The sequence below is a fragment of the Oncorhynchus keta genome, chromosome 10 (genome assembly GCF_023373465.1).
Source record: "Oncorhynchus keta strain PuntledgeMale-10-30-2019 chromosome 10, Oket_V2, whole genome shotgun sequence".
Lineage (NCBI taxonomy): Eukaryota > Metazoa > Chordata > Actinopteri > Salmoniformes > Salmonidae > Oncorhynchus > Oncorhynchus keta.
Window position 1 is genome coordinate 62690540 of NC_068430.1, and position 11381 is coordinate 62701920.

The 11381-nt window shown below is 43.9% G+C and overlaps 1 protein-coding gene across 4 annotated transcripts in view; it reads left to right on the forward strand.

Annotated features, from left to right (window-relative positions):
- The window catches only part of spred2a (sprouty related EVH1 domain containing 2a), a 31216-nt gene extending 20050 nt beyond the window's left edge, over positions 1–11166 (forward strand). For 2 of the 4 annotated variants that reach the window (XM_035778967.2, XM_035778969.2), the window contains exons 5-6: positions 7484–7678; positions 7936–11166. In XM_035778967.2, coding sequence (XP_035634860.1) covers positions 7484–7678; positions 7936–8658 — 918 coding nt within the window. In that variant the 3' untranslated portion in view covers positions 8659–11166. The remainder of the gene's footprint in view (positions 1–7483; positions 7679–7935) is intronic. The other 2 variants (XM_035778968.2, XM_035778970.2) reach the window with 1 other exon arrangement.
- Positions 11167–11381: the final 215 nt, after the last annotated feature.

Here is an 11381-nt window from a genome sequence, read left to right on the forward strand (position 1 = left end):
CCGGCAGTTCACCAGAACACTGCCCTGAATGCCAGTTCAGTTCCTGCCATGGATAACATGAAAACCCTCACACAACAAGGCATCAAAAGCATCGTTCCAGTAAGGTATACATACATACATTCCTGCACAGCTTATAACTGCAGTGTGTGTTGCTGTTATATCACCGGATTTTGAATAGGCCTAATTTCCAGGGAGGAGAGAGCGAGGGAGATGTACATGAGTCATAGTGTGGTGCATCTGCAGTGGAGGCCTCTGCCTGGCAGCCTCCATCCCAACTGCTGCTGCTGCCTGACCCACTGTACTGTACCCAGCCTACACACAGTTAGCTAGCCTAGCGGACATGCTAATATGTTACTTATTTATCTAGCTAACACTTAAAGGGACACTGCAAGATGTTGAGATGTAGGTTGTTTTTCTACTTACCCAAAGTCTCTGCGTGCAGTTCTGAGATGATTGAAGTAAGCATATCGTTAGCTGCGGGCAATGGCCGAAGGTGCATAAAGATGTCGGAATTCATATATGACGTCATGGTTTCAACACTATCCGCGGAGCTTTTAAACTACTGTGCACAACATGGTTCAATGTGCCAATAAATCAACACTTGTTAACTTTTTCCGGTTTTCATATTGCCAGTGTCTTGGAGCTTAAATTGGGATCATGTATACTGTGCTTATGACGATACAAAGAAAGAGTAGGCCGGCATAACAAAGAGCAAACTTGGTAAACAAGACATTTGTGGTAAAGTGCATGGATCTTTATACACCTTCGCCATTCCTGGAAGTCTCCCAGTACAGTAGGTAGCTCCTCTCAAAAGCATGGAAATAGACTTTAGAATTAAACCAAAGATGGTTGGTCATTTTAGTCTTACAAAAACCTCTACAATAATATTTTATGAATTTGTAAATTTTAATGATAATCGTAAGAAACTAGATTTTATCCACTTCCTGATTCTCTTTCCCGTTGTCGCATAGAGAACATTTGTTTCTTTGCGATTATGGTATCTGAGCGCCATTGAGACAGATAAAACGTTGCGATCTTGGTGACAACGGGAACGAGAATGACGTGGATAGAAGATCAGTCAAATCAACAAATTTACTATGAATAGCTTTGTAAGACGCTAAGCTTTGGAGTAGTTGGAAGGTCTATTTCCTTGCTTTTGAGAAGTGTTGGCTACTGCACCGGGAAACTTCCAGAAATTGCTCTAAGCTAACGATACGCTAACTTTAATCATTTCCAAACTGCACGCAGACATAATGGTTTTCAATGAGCTCGTCTGACTCTGGGTAAGTAGAAAAATGACTTAAATTTCTCGCCGTGTCCCTTTAAGCTAGCAAACATGCTAACACATAACTAGACACGCTAAAACGCGATACTGACAAAATGACCAAGCGAAGAGAAAAGATGCAACTAAAGAGCATGACTAGGAAATGGTAAAGTACTCCACTCCCACCAAAAGAAACTGAGATGGGCCCTTCACTGCTACACAACTTCATCCACTCTCAACATTAATAATAGTATCCTGATGATGCTAAGCTAGTGAATCCGTCCATTGTAACTCATTTGCTTTCCTCTTGTCTGGCGTACCTAGCCTTTATCCTAAATCTGATGGTAATGGGAAGTCCAGGTCCTTGCACTCGCTTCCCCTCTTTCTCTTCTTTTTTTAAACTCCGTCTCCCTTCCAATGGCATCAAAGAGGAAAAGGGCCTAGCGTGTCGTTTCCACAGGATGTCCAGTCAGAGGGAAGAGGGCCCGTCAGTAATCCGTCACTGCCTCCCTGTTTACATAGCTGGGCCTACTTAGAAAAAGCAGGTCTGCTCAAGGGAACACTCCAATTCGCCTCGGTTGCAGACGCCCCCCTCCCCCGTATTTTTTGTATTCTTTTGGAATCTAGTCCCATTCCCCAGTGGCCCAGAGAGCTAGCCTGAAGAGGGGGAAGGTCACATTGTATGAGATAGGATCTGTCTTTTTCAAAAAGCCTGAGGGAACTGAAGTCCCGCCACAGATGGAGGAGAGAGGACAATGACGAATGACCTTTACCCCCCTCCCCCCCAGGGCAGTAGAACAATATTAGTCAAGAGTAAATAACACACTCCCTTGGATGATGCAATACTTCCTCCTCTTTTTGAAAGGTCCGGTGTGACTGGTGAGATTTGGAAAGACTGTTGGAATGTCTCCCTTTGGTGCTTGCAGGGGGGGGGGGGGTTTAACAAGGGTGCAGGAGGCTCAACCGCCTCACACTACGCGTGTGTGTTGTCTCACCCATCAGGGTCTTTTTGAATGGGCTGCTGGTGACCAGACTATCCACTCTGTAGTGTCGATGAGGTCGAGGGTAGTTTTAGAATCGCCAGCTGCCGCGAGTTCCATTCCTGTGTCTGGTCTGGAAGCTAAATTGATAATTCGCTCAGCCACAAATACACCCCTCCCCAACCACAGAAATCATTCCGAGCACAAGAACACACATGCACACACACTTACAAATATATCCCTTACATATGCGCACACACACAAACCCACTCCCAATTAGACCCTGGTGCACACATCCCCCAACCGGCCCCACAGTAATCACACTTTGCACACACACAGCTCCTACCATTTGGCTTTTCCTGTGCTCTAGGGCACAGTGGCTAGTAGCTGGCTTGTGTATGTGCTTGTGCATTTGTGTGTTACTTTGTAATTACCTCAAAGGGCTCCTGCCCCCCGCCAGATGCAGCCCCTTGCCTTAATCTCCAGTCTTTATTCACCTCCATTCACCCCCAAAGCAAGAGATGATGAAAATCTCCAAACAAGGCAGAGGTATGTCTTTGAAATCAGAGGCTGCGCCACACACATCTCACATCTTCCCCCAATCAACACGCCTGGTGGACTTCCGTGGCTTTTGTGATGAACATGGGCAATTTAGCCCTTTCACATTCCATAGGTCTTGCGCTATTAGTGCTCAGGAGCATTTCTTTCTTCCTCTTATTTTTTCCCCCTCAAGCCCCGCTGTTGGGAGTAAATATCTGAACACGGTCTGTGTTTGTAATCATCTCCATCAGACAGGGGCCCCGGTTCGCCTCCTAAAGAACATTTCTCAACCCTAACCAAGCTCTTGGCATTGCCCAAGGAAGGGATGCCACTTTTAGCTTTGGTCGGGCTCACTGAAGCCCTCTATTTTTTATAGCAAGTGGCTGGGGGTCCAATAAACGTAGGACTGAGAAACCAGAAACCGTCCAAAGTGAATGGGAGTGGACTAGAGGTGGTGCTCTCATTTTGATATCATATGCTGTGGCCGGACTCCCCCTTGTCCGATTACCGCAGTCTAGCGGTCCTCTGGCACGCGCCTTGGCAGCGGTAAGGAGAACTGGGGAACCGAGTTAGCTCGAAAGCACACCGCCACATGAAAGAGGTGCCCCGCGCCGGCCTCAGCTAGTGACGCAATCGACCACACTTCTGATCTTGCTCAACGCTAAAGGGGCTGTAAGTCTCCTAGCTGGAATTAATTTAACCTACCCCCAATATAAAAGGGAGACTTCAGAACAGTTTTTCCCACTCTTTTGTTCTTGAAGGAATCATTTTTTGGGAGGCATGGGGGGTTGTTCGTTAATTACATACAGAAGTAGGGAGATTTTGACTCTGAGCCATGACATGCTTTTACCTTAGCAATGGCCCATTGAGCGCATGCCATGTGCAGGTCGGTTTGTTGGTCTCTGTGTAAAGGGCCGATGGGAGTCGTTATCTCTCACCCACTGGAGAAAGACTCCCCCTCCTTCTGCATTTCCTGGGCCGTTTGGACCATTGTAATTGCTTCAGACTGGCTGTCAGATTTTTTTTGGCATTTCTTTGGCTCCAAAATGTGTGGTATCGTTCATTACATCGCTAAGCCAAAATGTCTCAATGTTTTGTGGAACATATTTGGTCCACTAAGGCCAGACAAAATTGAGTCACTGTTTAACGGTGAGCAAAAAAAAAAAAAAATATATATATATATATATATATATATATATTTTTTTTTTTATATATATATACCGTTGAAGTCAGAAGTTTAAATACACTTAGGTTGGAGTCATTAACTAGTTTTCCAACCACTCCACAAATGTCTTGTTAACAAACTATAGTTTTGCCAAGTCGTTTAGGACATCTACTTTGTGCATGACACAAGTCATTTTTCAAACAATTGTTTACAGACAGATTATTTCACTTATAATTCACTGTATCACAATTCCAGTGGGTCAGAAGTTTTACATACACGAAGTTGACTGTGCCTTTAAATAGCTTTGAAAATGCCAGAAAATTGTCATGGCTTTAGAAGCTTCTGATAGGCTAATTGACATAATTTGAGTCAATTGGAGGTGTACCTGTGGATGTATTTCAAGGCCTACCTTCAAACTCAGTGCCTCATTGCTTGACGACATGGGAAAATAAAATAAAAATCAGCCAAGACCTCCACAAAAAAGAAAATTGTAGACCTCCACAAGTCTGGTTCATCCTTGGGAGCAATTTCCAAATGCCTGAAGGTACTACATTCATCTGTATAAACAGTGGTACACAAGTATAAACACAATGGGACCACGCAGCCATCATACCGCTTAGGAAATAGACGCGCTTTGTCTCCTAGAGATGAACCTACTTTGGTGGGAAAAGTGCAAATCAATCCCAGAACAGCAAAGGACCTTGTGAAGATGCTGGAGGAAACGGGTACAAAAGTATCTTATGTCCACAGTAAAACGAGTCCTATATAGACATAACCTGAAAGGTCTCTCAGCAAGGAAGTAGCCACTGCTATAAAACCGCCATAAAAAAAGCCAGACTACGTTTGCAACTGCACATGGGGCCAAAGATCATACTTGTTGGAGAAATATCCTCTGGTCTGATGAAACAAAAATAGAACTGTTTGGCCATAATGACTCGTCATGTTTAGAGGAAAAAGGGGGAGGCTTGCAAGCCGAAGAACACCATCCCAACCTTGAAGCACGGGGGTGGCAGCATCATGTTGTGTGGATGCTTTGCTGCAGGAGGGACTGGTGCACTTCACAAAATAGATGACATCATGAGACAGGAAAATTATGTGGATATATTGAAGCAACATCAAGACATCAGTCAGGAAGTTAAAGCTGTGTTTTCACTCAAAATCTCACGATACATGGCCCCATTCATTCTTTCCTTTGCACGGATCAGTCGTCCTGGTCCCTTTGCAGAATAACAGCCCCAAATGATGTTTCCACCCCCATGCTTCACAGTAGGTATGGTGTTCTTTGGGTGCAACTCAGCATTCTTTGTCCTCCAAACAAGATGAGTTGTGTTTTTACCAAAAAGTTATATTTTGGTTTCATCTGACCATATGACATTCTCCCAATCTTCTTTTGGATCATCAAAATGCTCTCTAGCAAACTTCAGACGGGCCTGGACATGTACTGGCTTAAGCAGGGGGACACGTCTGGCACTGCAGGATTTGAGTCCCTGGCGGCGTAGTGTGTTACTGATGGTAGGCTTTGTTACTTTGGTCCAAGTTCAAACAGGTGCAGTTAATACAGGTAACGAGTGGAGGACAGATGAGCCTCTTAAAGAAGAAGTTACAGGTCTGTGAGAGCCAGAAATCTTGCTTGTTTGTAGGTGACCAAATACTTATTTTCCACCATAATATTGAAAATAAATTCATAAATCCTACAATGTGATTTTCTGGATTTTTTCTTTCTCATTTTGTCTGTCATAGTTGAAGTGTACCTATGATGAAAATTACAGGCCTCTCTCATCTTTTTAAGTGGGAGAACTTGCACAATTGGTGGCTGACAATACTTTTTTGCCCCACTGTATATACACAGACACACACACAGTTGAATATATATATATATATATACACATATACACACACACCCACACAGAGTTGAAGTCGAACATTTTCTACACCATATATATATATATATATGTATACATTCCCCCAAAATAATAATTAACACTAGGTGGATAAAGAATAACAGTACTTTACCACATTGTCCTCGGCTATATGGACAATCGGATAAATATTCAATTTCAGACTGATTTTCAGATTATTATTATTAATACACAAATTAACATTAATGAACATTATTCAAAGATTATTGCATTCTGTTATACATCCTATCATATTCCCAAAAAATCTAAAGTAATGTATGAATGTATTATCAGTTCATTAATCTTAATTGTATAGCCTAACAAATTAAAGAATGACTGACAATAAATAATTAATCAAATTAAAATGTTGGTGCATAATAATGAGTTAATTACCCGAATGCACCTCTATAGCCTAGGCGTTAACAAAATCTTAATACAACCATGATTAGGCCTCTCATAGACTAGGCCTTGTAGAAAGGGGGGCAATCAAATTAGGTCTGCCAAATGAATGTAGCATTGGAAAAAAACACATAAATCCAGCCATAGAGTATAAGCTTTAATCATCCACAAAAAATATTGTTTATAACATGTACAATTAGAAGCATCAATTCATATAGAGCAAGCGTGACTAAGTTTGAGCCCAGTTACTTTGCTCACTGCATCCTCCTTCGATTGTCTCGATTGTCTCGTTTGGCTGCCACACAAATCCCCCACCTCCTGATCTGCACGAACTGTGTGTGTGCCACTGGCGATGCACTTTGCTGGACGTGCAAGCTGTTCTTAGCTGCGCATTATCACTTCAAACGCATTCCGTCGTGGTGTTATCAGTTGGCCAACTACTACTGGTAGTACCCGCAAAATGTAAGTTATGAATCGCAAATCACCATAGAGCCGACACTTCGATTTCATCAATCAGTTTGATTTCAATTTGGTTGTCTAAAATACTATCAGCTTGCACTGCGTCTTTGCTTATGAATGCCCTGATCTCTGGCCAGTCAATTGGTTAAATTACATTGTTTTTTTTCTATGAATCGCTTCTAATAGATCTGAAAATGATGCAATAACCATGAATTTAACCGACTGTTTATAATGAGGGACGTCCCACGTTTAACCTGGACACAAATAGTAGGAAATTGCGCTGACTTCAACATGAGAGCAGGAGAGAGAAATGAAACATCTGCACGTCGCCTGCAGGTGTTTGTTTCAGTGTCCAATCCGAGGCTCGAACATGATCTGAGGCTGGTTGGTCTCCTGGGCATCAACTTGGAAAATCCTCAAGGGAGAGCCGCATATATTGCCCAAAAAAATAACACATCAGATTTGATTTTTTCTGGTGTGGAGAAAAGTGTCTGTTAACGTTGCCCTAAATAGTGCGTGTTGAGTTAGCGTAGCCAAACACAATGTGCCAGAAAGCAGTGATGTTTTCAAGTGGTAAGCTTGGTCTAATATTACTCCCATGTAGTCATGGGTCATGTTCATTAGACACCAAGCAGAAGAAAACAGACCATACCGGTATGGTCTATCTGAAACTGTCCAATAAGAAATGCTACTTTTCAGTTGCAAAACATTGTCTGTTGCGTACCCTAATGAACAGGACCCTGTCCTGACTTGTGTTTGGTTTGGTCATGTCTCTCAGAATGCCACCGACAGCTCATCCAACTCCTCCCACTCCCAGAAGAAGGAGCCTCTGCAGCTGCAGACCCTGGCCCCGCCCAGCTTCTGCGAGCCCCGCCGGCACCACTGCATCCTGGGTCACTTCTACGACCAGCACCGACACTCGGACCACTACTTCCTGGATCAGGTGGGTGGCTTGGGGACGACGGTGGCGAAGGTGGGTCACCAAAACTTTGATCTTGGAAAAAAAAAACATGCACTGGAGCTAGAGGGTTGTGGCTATATTCTTTACTACCATGGGTAGGTGGGAGGGACAGAGGGAATGAGTGTTCTTGAAGCATAAACTATGGTGCTAGAGTGATGATGTATTTCAAGTTGGGCCTGGAAGTTGACTGCTTGTTGGAAGACATGTTTTGTAGTTTGTAGACTGGCCTGTGTAGTTGTCATTTTTTTTGCTCTCCTTTATCTCTGCAGTCGGTTCCCATGTTCCCACGCCACGTCAGCTTCCAGGTGGAGGAGGAGGAGGAGGAGATTGTGCGCATCAACCCTCGCGAGCGGACCTGGCTGACTGGGTACGAGGACTACCGGCACGCCACCGCCGCGCGCGACAAGCTCATCCAGCACCCCGAGGACGCCGACGCCTACGTGCACTTCGCCAAGAGTGAGCCGCCCAAGCACGACTACACCTACCCTAACCCCCTGGGCCTTGATCCCTACCAGCACGCAAGGGACCCCAAGATAGGCTGCGTGGACCGACTAGGTGGGGGTGGCCTTATCGGGGGACACAGGGCAGTGGTCACAGCCCAACCCCGCACTCTCCAGCTCAAGGGCAAGCGGCGGAAGGAAGACGGCGAGCGCTCGCGCTGCGTCTACTGCCGGGACATGTTCAACCACGAGGAGAACAGGCGCGGGCGGTGCCAGGAGGCGCCGGACCCCATCCAGACGTGCATCCACCGGGTCAGCTTCATGTGGTGCGCGGACAGCCTGCTCTACCACTGCATGTCGGACCCGGAGGGCGACTACTCGGACCCGTGCTCGTGCGACACCAGCGACGAGCGCTTCTGCCTGCGCTGGCTGGCCCTGGTTGGGCTGTCGCTGCTGGCCCCCTGCATGTGCTGCTACGCCCCCCTTCGCACCTGCTACCGCTGCGGGGTGGCTTGCCACTGCTGTGGGGGCAAGCACAAAGCCGTGGGCTGAGGGCCGGGAGGTGCCAGCAGAGAGGGGGAGTAGAACAGAGACACATGGAAGGGACTGGACCAGAAGAGGGTGGCCCCGCTATTCTTTTGTTTTGTGTTTTTGTTTTCGCTGTTGCTTCTCTCAGTCAAATTCCAGATGGGAAAACAATTGGCTTGTCCCGATTCTTTTGGAAATGGAAGTTTCTCTCGGTGGAAAGAAAGATAAAAAATAAGTTTCCTATTGTTTTTATTTTTGTTCGTTTTTTTTTTTTATAGGGGTACCCTGCCTACGGCTTCCACGTCCTTGCATTACAAAGACTAAAATAATGAATATTCATTTATATATAAATATATATAAACAGGTACTTTATATTTTTACACTCATGTGTTTTAAAGGCTTGAATATTTTTCTTTTTCTCCGTGTTTTGTGTGAGGTCAGTGTGAGCGTTGTTTTCTGAGGGGGGCTCTCGCTTTGTGTTCCCCTCGCCATGGCTCACCACCAATCACAGATCAAGCTGGTTCCCGCCTGTAAAGCAGAGGCACTTAAATCAAGTGTGTGTCCTAAATGGTACCTTATTCCTTATAAAGTGCACTACTTTTGATCATAGCCCAATGGGCCCTCGTCTAATGTAGTGCAATATATAGGTAATAGAGTGCCATGTGGGATGCAGCCCAACTGTGATCACGTCTGCCCCTCCCCTGCCAATGAAACAAAAGGCAAACGTTTAACCAGTGTTTCCTTGTTCTGCACCTTGACTACTCCTGACCTAGCCTGGTCTCAGAGCTGTGCTGTTTTGTCAACTCCTATGGTTGTCAATGGCCTTAGGAGTTGACTATACAGCACAATTAGACCTGGGGCCAGGAAGGTACCTGACTATGCACATTTTTAAAACCAAATTCAACCTAATGTCAGTGGAGAGACACCTGGAAAAAAACATGAAAGTACCATTCTACTGCTCAGTCAAGTTAGACTGAATGTATTGTGGATTTGGCCCAGAACAAAATATCAAATGGGTCAGGGGTACTTGAGTATTGGATGGGGAACCTCTGCTTTAGACACTTAATCTGTGTGTGTGTCTTCCTTTGTGCAATGGTCTGGAAAATGGAATGGTCAGCAATGTATCCCTGATTGCTATTGTTGTGACATCAACTAAAAGCCAAAATGACAAAATAAGCTGCAGCATTTAAATAGAGTATCTAAATTAGTCATTTTTTGAAGATAATAATCCTCAATCAACCGTTTTATTACAGTGGGGGAGGAGAACTCGAGCCTTAGGTGACTTTTTATTCCGTTTTGATGCTTGATGTTGATCTTTTGATATAGTTTTTATTTATTTGCCTTGCTAAATTTAGACACCAGCCTAGGGGACTGGGGGGTTAAGAGGAAGGGAACTGTCCTATTGCAAACTAAACACAGCCAAGAGGGGAAGAGGAGGTTTTTTTTGCCACCTTTTGAGATGGATGATGTCGTTGTCCACTACAATGTCAATGGTGCTTTCTCTAGTGTTTCTTTTCTTTTGTCTTTCAAAAGGATACTCGGCGTTTCCCTGACAGTTTGTCTCGTTATCTTTAGAGTTTTGCTCAACTTTAGCTCGAGAGAAAGACCGTTTTGATCTTGTTGCTCATCTTTCCCCACTCCCTTCGAAGGGTATATGATTGTGGGTTTCTCCAACGAAGGGGCCCACGAGCACACCTGATTCAACTAATCGCCTAATCGTGTTCTTCAGTCTATACCACAATTAGCTGACACGGGTGCGTTACTGCAGGGTTGGAACAAAAGGCTGCACACCCAGGAGCACTCCAAGACCAGAGTTGTGGAAGAAGGGTTTTTATCTATTGTTCTGTAGTCCAATAAATCCCACTTCGTGGTCTGTTACTCGGTATTATATTACAGCCAATGGCAAGGGAGAAGGCTGTCTTGTCAGCCAATCACATCAGTCAGGCAGGTGGTGTCAAAATGTATACAAAAATAAAATGGACGCTACAGTATGTATGTATGTATGTATTGAAACAAACTAGCCTCAAATTTAAATCACCCTGTAACCTCGTCGGAGGAACATTGTTTGATCTATCTCTGTATGAAGCACAACACTAATCAGAAAAACCTTATGAACAAAATGCGCAAATTGCTGTGAAGTACCCAATCTCGAGTCGCATCAATGTGGTAGAAAAGACATCTTATGCGATCGATCCCAGTCATACATGAACTAATCGTCATAACCATTCAAGTACCAAGCAATGTCTGGGGTTAAATGGGCGACAGTACCATGGCATTACGGATTCTGTACAAAAGCTGTCGTTGTGTCCATGTCTTTCTCTGTACTCTCTCTCTGCCTTTCTTCCTTCCTTTTTTTCCTGCTGTGTGTTCCTGTTTGTCAGCTTTGCAATACTGTTGCCATTCATTGTAGAGAAGATCCTAGTTTTATTTTTCTATCTGTGGTAAAAGAAAAGTTAACCAAAAGCAGTTTGTCTGTTTTGGTGCGGTGTCTAATTCCTGCACACATTTAACTATTAAAGGAAAGTGCCTGAAGCATCCTCTTCATCTATCTCATATATATATATATATATATATATATATATATATATATATATATATACATATACTTAGTCTTTTTTATTTTAATGTTTAAAAAAAAGTTAAATTGATTGTCTTTTTTTAATTTTTACAATCTGCATTTTTACCTCTGTAAAAAAAAAGCTCAAATATATATATCAAGTGTATGATGTACATTTTAAGTTATATTT